The sequence below is a fragment of the Carettochelys insculpta genome, chromosome 2, assembly GCF_033958435.1.
Source record: "Carettochelys insculpta isolate YL-2023 chromosome 2, ASM3395843v1, whole genome shotgun sequence".
NCBI classification, from domain to species: Eukaryota; Metazoa; Chordata; order Testudines; family Carettochelyidae; genus Carettochelys; species Carettochelys insculpta.
In genome coordinates this window covers 73,490,166-73,504,660 of record NC_134138.1, presented here as the reverse complement: position 1 = coordinate 73,504,660, position 14,495 = coordinate 73,490,166, and the positions used below count along the sequence as shown (strand labels likewise).

Genomic DNA, 14,495 nt, shown 5'->3' with positions numbered 1-14,495 from the left:
CAGTTTAAAGCTTCCTCAACTCAGTCAGCTCAATCCTCTGCTCCTGGCTCACTATCTCCTGTCCAATCCCACCCACCCACCACCACCACAAATACCTCATCCCTCCACATATGCAGCACCCTCCTCTCATCAGGGACCCAGAACAAGTGGAGGAAGGCCATAGAGAGCTCATCTTCCTAGCCCCAAAACCTGAACACCCACCGGAAAGATAACTTTTGACTAACCATAACCAGAGTGTCCAGGGTGCCAATGTAGGGCTTCATGAGCCAAAGGAACAAGGGGTAAGCAGGGTCTCCCACAACCACTATGAACATTTCCACTCCCACACTGTAGTATCACTTTTCTCCCTATACCTTCCACTCTTCCTTTAGTGCTCCCTAAATAAAAACATTTTGGAAAAAGTTTCATTTATTGGTTAACATGCTTCAGGGTATGATGGGTAGATATGATTGTGCTGTGGGTTATGGGGGGGGGGTTCATAAAGGGCAAGAAAGCAGCATGGGGGGGTACCAGTTAACACTCTTCATGCTCATTCACAAACATGGTTTTCAAGACATGCTGATTTTCAGTGCGTCTTTCGTAGCTTTCCTGTTTTCTCTTGGGGTCGGCTTCTGATAATTTCTTGATAGAACCTCTACTTTAGCCCTGCCCTCTCCACCCCCACGCATGAAACTGTCCCTCGTCATCTTGAAGAATACAGCAGTCTTTAATGAAAATGTTAGCATTCACTTCATTGAGGTCTAAGCGGGTGAGAAGGCACCTACACCTCACTTTTAAATGGCCAAAGCCACATTCTACTACCATTCTGCACCTGCTTATCCTGTAGTCAAAGCGCTTCTTATTGGAGTCCAGGGTGCCAATGTAGGGCTTCATAAGCCAAAGGAACAAGGGGTAAGCAGGGTCTCCCACAATCACTGTGAGCATTTCCACTCCCACACTGTTAATTTTCTGGTCTGGGAAGAAAGTACCACTGTGGAGCCTTCTAAACAGACCAGAATTCCTAAAGATTCGCATGTCATGCACCCTTCTCCACCACCCTACATTGATATCAGTGAAATGACCTTTGTGATCCACCACCTCCTGCAACACCATAAAGAAGTACCCTTATGCTTTATGTACTCCGAGACCTGGTGACAGGATGGGGGATGTGTGTTCTATCACTGTCCCCACCGCAGATAGGGAACTGCCTAGCAGCAAATTCATCCACTACCTCCTGCACATTCCCCAGAGTCACTGTCTTGCACAGGAGAAGCATGATGAGTGCCTTGGCTACCTGTATTAGAGCCGCCCCCGTAGATCTGCCCACTCCAAATTGACTGCCCACTGCAATATCAGACAGCTATAGGTCAAACATCTAAAGAGCAGTTACAATGTGCTGCTCAACTGTTAAAGCAGGTCTCATTCTGATATCACTGCGCTTCAGGGAGGGGCACAGCAGTTCAAACTTCCCTGAAAGGTGCCTTACGCATGAGGAAGTTTTGCAGCCACTGCTGGTCATCCCATGACTGCAAAACAATACAATCTCACCAATCGGTGCTGGTTTTGCTGCTCCAGAACCTCCACTCCATGCTATACAGTGACTCTACTGCTGCCAGAATATCCACAGTTCTTCTCCCCAGAGATTCATGTCTGTCAATGGCCCCAGCAATAAGGATCTAGTTATGCATGGGCATTATTTTCAGAAGATACTTCAAAGTATGTGAACTGAACACAAAACACTGCATCAAACTTTTAAATATATTGGGATCCATGTTAGTGTTTGTAATGGTAGCTGGCAGTAAAGACAAAAAGCATATCAAAATGCATTTTTTTTCCTAGGAGGAAGCAGGTGGTGAGGAAAATCTTCTGGGATGATATCAGAAACCAAGAAACGTTCAGGGCAGCGGGATGGGGGGGACAAGACATTATCTATAAGAAACTTGTTACTTTCAGCCCTGACCAGCAGTGTGTATAAGAAAAGCCCTCTGTGCATCAACTTTTATAAAATATGTTAAACCAAATGCCTTTTTGTAAGTATAACATTTAACCCTTTTATTTATTTAGAACTATCTGGCATTCAAGGAATGCAAATTAGAATTTTTGGTACAATGCTACGTAGCATTTATGCCACCTTTTACTGCCTACTAAAGTTTTGATTAAAACAGTATATTATAAATCAGGGTATTCTAAAGCTTTAATCACCTGCACTGAACTGGAAAGTTAAAATAAAAACCAGTGCCAAAAATAAAACATTAGCCTGGGCTTCCCTCCTAGTACCTATGGAAAAAATTGTTGTACATTTAAAACTTAGAGGTGCTACTGAAGACCCCAACTGTATTATAAAGGTTATGTTTCAGCAGCATGCCTGAAGATTGTACAGTAGGGTCGCCACATTCGGTGTTGAGAACCCTCACGAATGTTAAATTTCCAGAATATCCTTTCGCCCTGGCTGGGAGAGAAGAACTTGGCAGGCTGCTGGGCAGCTCTGGGCAGCAGCGGGGCTATGGGGAGCCAGTCAGTGGCCGTGCCGTGTCCTGGCTGGCTTTCAGAGCCCTGTCAAAGCGGCAGCCACCGGCGCTTTCAGCCCCAGAGAATTGCATACACGAACATTAAACTCGTGAATGTTGTGACCTTGCTGTATTACCACTATATCACATGGCTCGGTTCATCTGGGAGAGACTAAAATCTGTAAATCAGTGTAAGGTTGTATCCAGCCCTTGTGGAAGATAGCGCTACAGTATGATCCCTTGATATGCTGAGCACATGATTTAGTCTCTACCACATGGGGAATATCAAACGTTACCTCCGGGCTGGGCATGTTTAGGAACAGTGTGAAACTATGATACAATGGAGTATGTAGACTGCACCTTAGTTCTATCATAAATACCCATATGTGCACTGTCCAAATACTTTTAGATACCAGTTGGTCTGTGCAAAAGGCATACTTTAATATGAAAGCATTAGAAAGCTTGCTGTTAACCCAGGGCACAATTCTGCCAGTTTCAGATGCCTCTTTGGGCTAGACTGTGAGAATTTAGGTATAAACTCTGCGTAAGAGGCGTTTTGAGAACTGGTAACTCAGGCGGCACTAAGAGTCACTGTGACTCAGGCATGCCTCAATCATTATTCTTCAATGGCCTTCTCTGTAGACCTAGAGGGAGAAATTTACTGCTGGCCTAAACCCACAATAAGGACTTGATCCTGCCATGTGTTGAATACCCTGGACCTGTAATCACATAGCAGTTTCATTATTTAAAGGCAAGTCACTGAGTTCAGCAAATCAAGGGAGTGAAGATGTAAATTTGCTCATTTCTTGTCACCTGCTCTGGGGAGAGATTAAGCAGGTGAATATCTCCCCTTTCACTCCCTGATCTGAGGTCTATGTAGGGATAAAAAGTGGAGTTACCACCCCTTTTTACTTCCTTGCATAAGCTGCCATCTATGTCCTCTGACCACAAGTTAGTCCGGAGCACAGTTAAGTTGGCAGAAGCAGTTCCAAAGAAATAACTACTTACATACTTACTGGGAAAAGTCTTCATGGTCTCCCAATCCAAACCTTCAGAATTAGTGTTTGCCTTAGTACTGTGCAACCTTATGCCCTCTCCCTATGACACATTCAGCTTTTATGAATATGTTAACTACTCCTATTTCTAGAATCGAGCTCAACCCATGTTCTTTAATTAGTAGTAGAAAAGCTGTGTTTTTCTCAAGCCTTAAGTAGTTGTAACATAGCCAGATAGGGTTGGTGTAGGGAAGGGGGAAAATGCATTACCTTGCTGCAAAATAGTTGATACTAGCTCTTCAGCGACATTTATAATTTTAATTGCCCAGTATAATTCTGCCCACTGAAAAGGAGAATATTTGTTTTATTTTGCAAGAAGTCACTAATGTATTTTATGCTTCTGATTTAAGACGAACTTTAATTTTGTAGTCTGTATAACCTGTCTTACCATATGGATGGTTACTGGAGTGGAGATTAAATTTCTTATCCAGAGAATATAAATTTTGTGTAATTGGCTTTTACTTGTATTGAATAAACTTAGAACTGAAAGGACTTTTGTTTAAATGAAAATTTTAGCTTCCTTATAAAGATGAGAGACTTACTCATAGGTGATAAAAAAAGTAAGTTTTAACTTGCTTTATTAAATATTGTTCTTCCGTCTCCCTGAGATGAATCTCAGACAGCGAGCTACATTTTCAAAGAGAAAGGCCCGCAGATTTTAGTGGTACTGCAATTTTTTAATCTGACCTCAAAGGACTAATGTTTTGCCACATATGAACTGAGCTAAAAGGCTGAAGTGGAGTTCATCGAAAAGTTCCCCCTTTCAGACTGAGGTATAGCAATGCCATATATCTTCAAATATTTCCCCACCTAATTTTTGACTATGAGAAAAATGTAATTTAATGCAGACCTAAATTCCACAGAGAACTTACATGGTGAATGTGGCCACAACTACAGTGAAAGAAAGAATACATCTTTCAAAGGGAATTCAACCTTTAAAGGGAAGAAGCCAGCAAGTTAATTTTGGAATTCTGACAAGACCCTCTAGTTTGAATCCATATTGTAAGCTAAACCACCTATGTGCTATAGTCAAAAAATTGTCGTATGTGTTTATCTGGTATCTTATTAAATCAAAGGATATTAAAAGGAAAGGAGGCGGCTTCTACAAGGACAGACACTGAACTAATTCCACATTAGATAAAAATCTACCACTCACCTTTAGAATTGCACATGGAAATCAAGGACAACAGCTAAACTGGTAAAATCATTCAAGGAGTCACTTTTTTTAAAAAAAAGATATGCAGAAGTAACAAAATTACCAATAAACCACCAATATTCATTTTTCTCATTTGAATTAAACCAGTTTAAGTTTTCAAGAAAAAAGAATTAGCACACCAGTACAGAACATGTCTCATTCAAAAAAAAAATATACTATTCTGTTAAAGATGAACTGTTGAAAGCAGACAAATGTGTATACAACTTGTGCTTTTTATCCAAGGGAATACAGAACTCACAGTCCTAGGTTTCCTGTTAGGTGGATTACAGGGTTATCAAGTGACTTCATAAATCAATCCTGTCTTCTACCTGATTCAGGATGGAGCAGCTACAACACTGTGTGACGTGTTCCAAGAATCCAGATCAAAAGTACCACCTATAATAAACTAAGTACCCAGCTAGATTTTCTTTTCATTTTGGTTATATTCACAAATATATAATGTATATGCACCTGGAGGATACCTGGATGAAAAAGTCACTGAAGATCCAACACAGAATGAGGAAGTTCAGTCACCTTCCTAATTCTGAATTTGTAACCACCACCAATGAAGAATCCTGATGCTATATGTAGTTTCCCCCCCACCCCCACAAAAAGCCACTGAGTTGGCTTGGTTCTCAGAGTCCAGTCCCTGAGCAGGCTTTTTTCATACCTGCTTCCTTAGGCTAAACATTTCAAGGCTGCAGAAGCATTTTGTACTCAGCAGCAGTTACGTTTGTTTGTGTGATGCCTTCTCCAGATCTGGGAGTTTGTTAATCAACTCTTGATGATTCACATCAATACTGGCTAGGAGTCCCCCCTCGTTGCCATCTGAACCAGTATAACTGATTTCTTCACCCGTCAGAGTAGTCATGTGACCACCCAATGCTTTTAGCACAGCATTCCCAGCGCATATATCCCATTTCTTGATGTACGTCACATGAATATACACATCAGCTTTTTCTTGTTTCTTGTCTGGCACATCAAGGAGGGCTAAAACTTTATAGCCTAGAATAAAAAAGGTAATACCAGTTAATGACAACAATTTTCCTAATTCATCACAAAATGACATTTATGATGATTACATGTTTCTTTAGAGTAAAAGGTAAATTATTTTCGTAACTCTGCCATGTTAGTTGAAATTATAATGGTGAGTACAGCAGAAGCCTTTACCTTCTGTTACACTTCCCGCAAGGGGTGGAAATCAAGATTTTTCTACTACATCTCACTCTTGATCACGTTCAAAATGGGTTTGTTAGTTTAACTTCCTCTGCACCATCCACCACTGGTTTGTCATATACGTAACACATCATCAAGAGATGCACCAAGAGAAGCAGACCCAGATGCAGTTAACTGAAGGAAAGGGTTTCATCCTTGGGCTTGTGGGCTATACCACAATTTTATAGCTCATCTCCCTTCTCCTCTCAAATGCACTATTTTGTTAATTCTAGCTGGCATACGTATCAAACATTTCCAGTTCATAAAAATCTCTGAAATTGGATTTTGTCATTTTATTGATTGACTTCATGATTGTACAAAGCCCCCCTATTCACCCATTTCAGAGTAGAGTAATCCTCTTCATTCATGCTAATCTTCTCCCCACCTTACATGCAGCTAAGTGGAATGGACTACATATCATGTCAATTAAACTTTCATCTCTGCTACCAACCACAACCCAACCTCATTAGACTCATTCTCTTACTCACGACTGCTCATCAACATGAGACATTATGAACTGCATCCTTTAAAAACAGATACGGCTGTCCATACAAAGAAATTGGAAGAAGCTCTTTTATGACGTTCAGAATTTACCTCCATTTAGCTGGACCTTAAGGTACATCACTACTTCACATTTGTGCTTCCCCTTCATATAGGCACACACTGCCTACAATATGAACCAATTTTGCAATGACATTCAATATAAAAAAGCCTCCAAGCAATTTGCTTGCTGACAGTTTGATCACTCCTGGGACTATTAGGTTCTTAAATCACTGAACTCCTTCGACTTCAATTTTAAATATTTGGCATAGAGCAAAGCCACCAAAATGCCCCTCTCTCATGTAGCCAGTATTCTGTTTCCTATTGTGCCTAATATTTGGGTACTTAATCCTTTTCCTACCAACTAACCAGTGCTTTTAGTCACTCAGTTCCCACCCCACAATCTGAAATAGGTTTAAATTGGGTTCTGGATGCATGAACTACAATACTGCTACTCCAAGTAACTCCGCTGGTAACATTTTCAATTTAATGATTTCCTTACTATGTAATCCACAAGCAATAAAAACGTCTGGGATGCTTAAAAGTAACAAACCTGCTCCACCTGCTGGGATGATCACAGTTTTATTTCCAAATGTTTGCTGTGCAACCTGCTCTACTTTTCCCGCATGAGAGCGGGACACAATAATTCTTGGAGTTCTCTCATTGTAGGAGGAACGAGCTTTTACGTTTGACCCACCGTCCACCATTGCCCAGGCTACAAAAGAAATACACATTCATTATTGAAACAAAAAGAAGTCAAGTAGCACTTTAAAGACTATAAAAATAATTCACTAGGTGATGAGCTTTCATGGGACAGATCCACTTCTTCAGACCATAGCCATACCAGAACAGACTGGTTTCGGAGGCATCTGCTCTTTTAGAGATACAATTACAGATAAGGGAAAAACAAAACAAAAACAGTGCTTCTTCCTGATTTTTTTCACCTACAAGGTGAACCTGTCTGATCAGGAACTCTTTTGTCCAGCAGCATCCGGTATGAGTTTAGTTAGCCAGACAATGAACGATCATGGGTGCGGCTAAGTTTCCCATGGTCCTATAAAGTTGTTTACAGCCACCACTCCTGGCTCTCAGTGGTCTGTGCTGTTATTTAGCTATAATTTACCCCAAATGACTTCTAAGAGCCCAGTAGGCAGTGGAAGTGTTGGTTGCTGTTGACAATATTGACCTTCCAGCAAATCCTGTCATCCAGCACCAGTCAGGTCCTGAGCATGCTGGACAACAGGGGTGCAACCTATATTAATTGTTAGAAGGAAACAAATAGAAGATTACTATAACAGACCTTATATAGAAGCAAAAATATATTTTTAGAATTTCTGTATTTAGTGCATTTTATAAAACTTTGCCTAGTTAGGTTCAACTGCAGTCTTTCATAAGAAGTAAAATGCTTTAAAAATGGAAAAAAGTGATTGCAAAATTCACAGGTAGATTCAAGGGTGGATGTCAAGGAAAAGATGCATTCTTTTAAATTACTATATTTCAAACAGATAATGAAATTTTACTTCTTTTTCCTTTCCCCCAGTCAAAAAAAATCCATCATATTTCAGAGAGAAAAGAATATGAAAATGTTTATTTTCTGAAAAATATTCACTCAGGGGACTGAATTCAAGATGCTCATCCTTCCACATCTAGATCACCAATTCAAAACCACCCCTTGATAGACTGTCCAAAAACCATTACAATTTGATATTTATGTGGTGGTTCTAGCTGGTGATTTTAGCACAGTAGACAAGGTGATACTATGTGACCAGTAATTATTAAATACATCTCTCCCTTATGGGTTTATATCTATATGGTAGAGCAGAATCATGAACAAAAAAGCATTTTTGGTTTGGAAAGTTACCTCCCTCCTCCCAACACTTAAGTTTCAGTAACAGGATACCTCTATTTTATATGTTAAAAAGTCTTATTTGGATGCCATTCCTGAAGATTTCTGAAGAGTTATCCTTGCAGGTTATTTCTTTAGAGTGGGGTGGGTGCAACAATGTGGCAAATTCCCAGTTGCTATGACAACAGGATTTTTGTTGGAAAGAAAATCAGCTGTTCGACAATAGGTTTGGCAGGTGCTTTAGAAAAAAGCCAAAATACATATAAATGTGAAATTAAAGTGCTAATTATAAAGAACTGGAATGAAAATTTACATTATAAATGCTCAGGGGGCAAATATCACAATACTGAATACTCAGCTAAAGTAGAAAACCTAGTTCGTTTGAAAAAGCTTAGTTGTGGCAGTCAGACCTACTGCATAACTTTGTTGGACTCTAGAGGTCAGTAAGGCTTCAGGGAAACATGTTATTGGCCTCTGTTTTAACTATCCAGGAATATAACACACATTTTCATCAAATATACTCAACACTTGCTTTGTTGTTTGAGCCCTTCAGAAGTTATCAGCAATGAAGTCCTTGAACATGTCTGTTTAAATTCACATCTATTCTCATCAGTGCTTTAACAGACACAAAAGATTCTGTACGCAAGTACTGCATGTTTGGAATACACATTCCTGCCGCCCCCAGGAATGACTTGTGTTTAAAATAATGGTGAAAGATGGATATATAATTATTAACAGTGGCACTTGCAGTCAAAGACACATTAGACAGGGCTCGTGCCAGGGACTATCATGAGCAGTACTGGCCACCCCACTGCCCGTTCATGTTTGGTCATGATGATGGACAGACTGCAGGGCCAAAATTGAATGTGTGGCATTGTAACTGCTATATCTGGGCAGGGCAGCTCTTTGGACGGAACAAGTGCTGCAAGGACTAACCTTTGGGTCAGAAATACCTTACTAATAAGCACAGTCTATAAAAAATTGGCTCTTATGTTTTAATTTAACCTGCAACCTGATGCTTCCAAAAGCTTACTCTTACTTTTATTTGAATCTTTATCTCAAGCTCTGTTAAATAAACTTTGGTGTGGTTTTACTAAAAGCCTATCTAAACACCCTGGGCTAAGAAATTTGTTGAGCTAATGTGAAACCAGTGAATTAAAGTGTACTGCTTTTCCAGAGGCAATGAACTTGTATATGTTGGGGGTGTCCAGCAGATAAGCAACTGGGAACTTGAATGCAACAGTGGATGGCGTCAACTGTTGGCCTGCACTGGGACAAAGCAGGGCTTCTGGTGCTCAAAACAGGGAATCTATAGTGCCTGTAGCAGGTGGTCTTCCAGGGGTGGGCACTGACATGGTTCCTTCTGCTATCAGCTGGAGATAGTGACTCACCACAGCCATCTTGGGTAAACTGTCAGGACGCTATACCTGGACAGTTTGGGTCAGATGGCACAGACTTTGTCAAGTGAGGTACAGAGGCCACAGTGGATACAACAACAAACATTTCTGCAGGTGCCTTGGCCAATGTCCTGATTTTGCTAGCCTTACTGATAAGAAATAATGTGCTCATGGGAGCAGTCACATCAGTTTCACTGAGACTCCTTGTGTGAGCAAGAGGCTGCTCAGTGAAAGGGTGAAAGAACAGAGGCCCATATATTCAATGTTATTTTGCTCTTCATGAAAGAGCTTCATCAACAGCTGTATTTTTGATTAATGTTTCTGCCATATATCCGCCACGTTTTCCTGTGTTTTGTGGGTGTCCTAATCTTAAGAGCTTTGGATAGTATCACAATTTAAATAAGAAACTAAAGGACTTCAGATTTTCCTTCAAGTACAAAACTAACTGTACATCAGTGAAAATGGCAGGGGGAAAAAACATGCATATTGATACCTGTATATGCTGAGAAGGGCTTGTGTATTACTCCTATCACCGGCTCACCATTCACAGCCACACATACCATAGTAGTGACATATTGTCGAAGATCCTCTAAAAGGGAGGACAGGAGAGGCCAGACAAATCATACAAATGAATTAGCTCAGCATCACTTATGTTACGAACATAAATAAACAAATAAGGAGCCAACTTTATAGACATACAGAAATTGCCACACAATAGCTTGAAGCGGCATTATAAATTAATAGATTTATACTGTCATCTTACCCTTCAAGCTTGAAAGCAGCCTGCATTTGAAATTCAAACTTTAAAAAAAGATACAACTTTGTTTTAGCTTGATTTAAGCTATTCCACAGTTACTAAAAGGAGTGAAACACCTGCCCAGTTTTCTCACACCTTCTATTGTTCAGGAGACATGCAATCTGATCATACTGGGACACCTTTTCATTATGCAAAAGAGTCTTAAATGAGGGTAGCAGATTTTGGGCCTATCACAGAACAAATTCCTCCCTCTCTCCACTTCATTTTATACTCTGGTTGCTTTAGAACTGAATATTCTTCCTATTTTTTTAATTTTCATGTACAATTACCATAATAGCAGTGCAATATTGTCAAGGAAAAGAAAGAAACAGGAGTTTTGTTATGTGATAATTACTTAATTAAATTTATACAGGTTAGGTTTTTAAGCGTACTATTATTATATTTTAAATTGTTTGTGCAGCCTCACAAGTCTTTGGAGCATTTTTAGATTCATGTCTACTTCTTAATTCAATCTCAGGAACAAGTCAGAGACATATGAGCAGATACTAGTAATTCCAACGCAATGTAAAATATGTGGTTAAGAATACTGTAGAAGCGCTGTTAAAGCATCAGAAATGGATATTAGTGAACTGCACCCATAAGTGACACATATCCTATGTATTTTAGTGTCACCTACCTGGACAATTAGCAGAGAACTAGGCTTTGAAAACAGTAGCCAAGATATCTACCCGGGCTCTCATTTTTAGGAGGAGTTCAACTAATTCATGACACTTGTGATACGCAATAGATATTGTACATAAATTCTTTTGGAAAAAATTAAATTTGTCTATCTGAAGAAAAAGGTTATAATTAAATATTTATCTTTTTTTTTTTTTTTTTTTTTTAAATATACCTGTGTATTCCTGTGTAGCATCTAATGGATCAATCCACACTGTAACACTTTCTGCAGGGACCATTTTAGGCTGTATTTTTTTCTTTATGTCTTCAGGAATACTGCGATCCCAGAAAACTGCGTCTTTATCAGGTGCATCAACATGTTCTTCAGTATTTATCTATATTAAAAATGACACAGGTAAACACGTTAACCCAGAGTATAATATTAAGATAATCCTTTCTCTTTTAGAAAACAAAAAAGCAGTCCAGTAGCACTTTAAAGACGAACAAAGTAATTTATTAGGTGGTGTGCTTTCATGGGATAGGCCCACTTCTTCAGACCACAGATAGTATATAGACTGACATGGCTATCTCTCTCTGTTACTTTCTCCTTGAGGAATTTTATTTCTGATTTGGAGCTGGGGGGAGGGGGAAGGCAGCTGCACATGTAATGAGTTTGAAAACAAAACAATAACTCTGAACCTTCAGATCTGCCCATGGGCAACCACGTATGTGACAAGTGACTAAAATACAGAATTCCGGTGTTTTGCTGTAAGCCATCCACATTTTCAGATCATGGTGTTTATAAACCCTGTTCTCATGGAAATTTTCATCATGGTGTCAATTAAACAAGCTGCTTTTTTTTTTTTAAAAAGTCAACTGTAGCTACAAAATTCTACTGTGAGTAGCCACAAGGACCTCTCATAAGCGTCATAGCAGGGTTTGAACCCCAAGCCTTACCTCCACTGTGCAGATTTCACCCACTTAAGGATAACTGGAATAAAAGTTATCCAACGGATCAGTTGCTAGGTGAAGAGTCGACACATGCACTTTTTCATTGGATCATATAAATATTTCCCAGACAGCTAAAGAGTGTAGCAGAGCAGGAATCCTGGCTCTGTGAAGGAAGCATTGTCTAGTAATTTGAGCAGTTGTTGGAGATGTGCTCTCTGATGTGGAGTACCCACACTCTTAGGTTTAGTATAGTCCAGTGGTTCCCAAACTTTACAGCATTGATTTCTGAGAAGCCCTCAAGCCACCCCACCTCTTCTTTACCATCATCCAATCCCCCTTTTAACAAAAGATTCATTATATAATTTAAAATAATCACAAAGCTTGACATCAAATGTTATATAAAATTAAAAATAAGCACAAGTAGTTTTTCTTGGCTCGTTGAAGGTGCCTGGTACAGCCCCCGCTGGCCAGGTACCTGAGCCCCATGCTAGCTGCCAGAACTGACCATAAACAGCCAACCATCTGCCTGAGACCTGCGCTGCTAGAGCCCCACGCCACAGGGGTCAGCCACCCACTCACCCGCCAGCTGCCTGCCTGGGCCCCATACTGGGGGGCAGCTGCTCGCCTTCCAGCTGCTTGGCCCAGCTGCTTGGCCCAGCTGCAGGCCAGCTGCCTGAGCCACCCGCCCGAGCCTCATGCTGCCAGGGCCAGCTGCCCACCTGCCATCCCAAGCAGCCCAAGCCCTATGTTGCTGGGTCCAGCCACCTTCCTGCAAGCCCAAGCCACCCAAGTCCCATGCTGCTGGGGCCAGCTGCCCACCTGCCAGGCTGAGCCCCCTGAGCCCCATGCTGCTGGGCCCAGCTGCCAGCCCAAGCCGCCTGAACCCTGCAATGCTGGGGCCTGCCGCCCAAGCACCATGAATCCCACAAGCCAGCTGACCGCCCAAGCCCCCTGCCTGAGCGCCTCCCATCCCACGAAGCCAGGCACCACCAGCCCCCTGTTCTTACCCCATCCCCATCCCACTCACCCAAGCCAGGCACCTGCAGCCCCCATCTAACTCCATTCTCCTCCTCCCCCCACACCACAACCCACATTCACTCATCTTTGCAGAAGGCAGGTAGGTCCACATGCATCTTTGCCACCTGCCTGCTTTTCTACAGTGGCTGTGCCAGGTCACCCACATAAAATGGCAGGGACTGGGAGCTGGAACCAAAGGCCAGCTCTTTCTTGAGGTGGGGTGAAATGATGGCAGAGGAAGGGGGGACTAGGTCACCTCACGACCCCCCCCCCGCCGGAATTTCTTCACACCACCCCAGAGGGGCACGGCCCCCAGTTTGTGAAACTATCATATAAGCATTCTGAAAGTCAGAATGGCTAAGTGGACTTGGATCTGCCATCTAAGAAAATGGATTCTACACCATACTCCTCCTGAAGTGACCTTATAGAACATCTCAGCTAATATTTACAGAATTGGTCAATACCTGGTTGCCCTTGGGGTTCGTTAGTTGAACAAAGAAAAGACTAAAGTGTAGCTTAATAATAATGTTCCTCCTTGGGGAACAAATATAATGATGAGCTCTTCACCCTAAAAGAAAAGAATATAACACAATCCAATATCTGGAAGATGAAGCTAGGCAAATTCATACGGAAAATAAGATTGAAACTGTTAGGACACAGTGGTTAATTACTGCTAAAGGCTGTAATGCTTTGCCATCACTGTCCATTTTTAAATCACTGAGTTTTTTTTTTCCTAAAACTTTAAGAGCTATTGGTAGGGTGTGGGGAATTCTATGTTCTATGTTTTACAAGAGATCACACTAGATGATCACAAAGGTTTCTTCTGGCCTTGGAATCTATGCATCTAACAGGGCTCCGAAATACACTGAAATATAAACAGCACTAGAAGCAATCACATTTTTGACCTTAATAGTAACAGAGAGAAAGCCATGCTAGTCTATATACTACCAAAACAAAAAAAGCACACAAGTAGCATTTTAAAGACTAACAGAATGAATTTGTTAGGTTAGGTCCAGCGATGATAAACCAGGTTATTCACAGAATCACGGGCACATTCTCATGTTCCTCAACTAACATCATATATGCCATCATGTGCCAACAATGCCCAGATGCTTTGTATATTGAACAGACTTCAAACTCTTAGACAAAGAGTTAATGAGCACAAAACAGACATAAAAAAACACTGCTGATCCATATACCGGTCAGCCAGCATTTTACTGGAGTGGGCCATTCTGTTAATGACGTAAAAGTCTGCATTTTACTGAAGAGGAATTTTCACAACCATCTTGAAAGAGAGGCTGCTGAACTCTCTTTTATATTCGAATTCGACACATTAACACATGGCTTGAACTGGGATGGGAATTTTCTGGGTCATTATA

The 14,495-nt window shown here is 41.0% G+C and overlaps 1 protein-coding gene across 1 annotated transcript in view; it reads right to left on the bottom strand.

Moving 5' to 3' along the window:
• Positions 1 to 2,784: 2,784 nt before the first annotated feature.
• BPNT2 (3'(2'), 5'-bisphosphate nucleotidase 2) overlaps positions 2,785 to 14,495 on the bottom strand; it is a 29,925-nt gene continuing 18,214 nt past the window's right edge. The window contains exons 2-5 of the mRNA XM_074987162.1: positions 11,384 to 11,543; positions 10,228 to 10,323; positions 7,045 to 7,206; positions 2,785 to 5,741 (exon numbers count right to left, since the gene is read on the bottom strand). Of these exons, the coding sequence (XP_074843263.1) occupies positions 5,464 to 5,741; positions 7,045 to 7,206; positions 10,228 to 10,323; positions 11,384 to 11,543 (696 nt within the window). The 3' untranslated portion in view covers positions 2,785 to 5,463. The remainder of the gene's footprint in view (positions 5,742 to 7,044; positions 7,207 to 10,227; positions 10,324 to 11,383; positions 11,544 to 14,495) is intronic.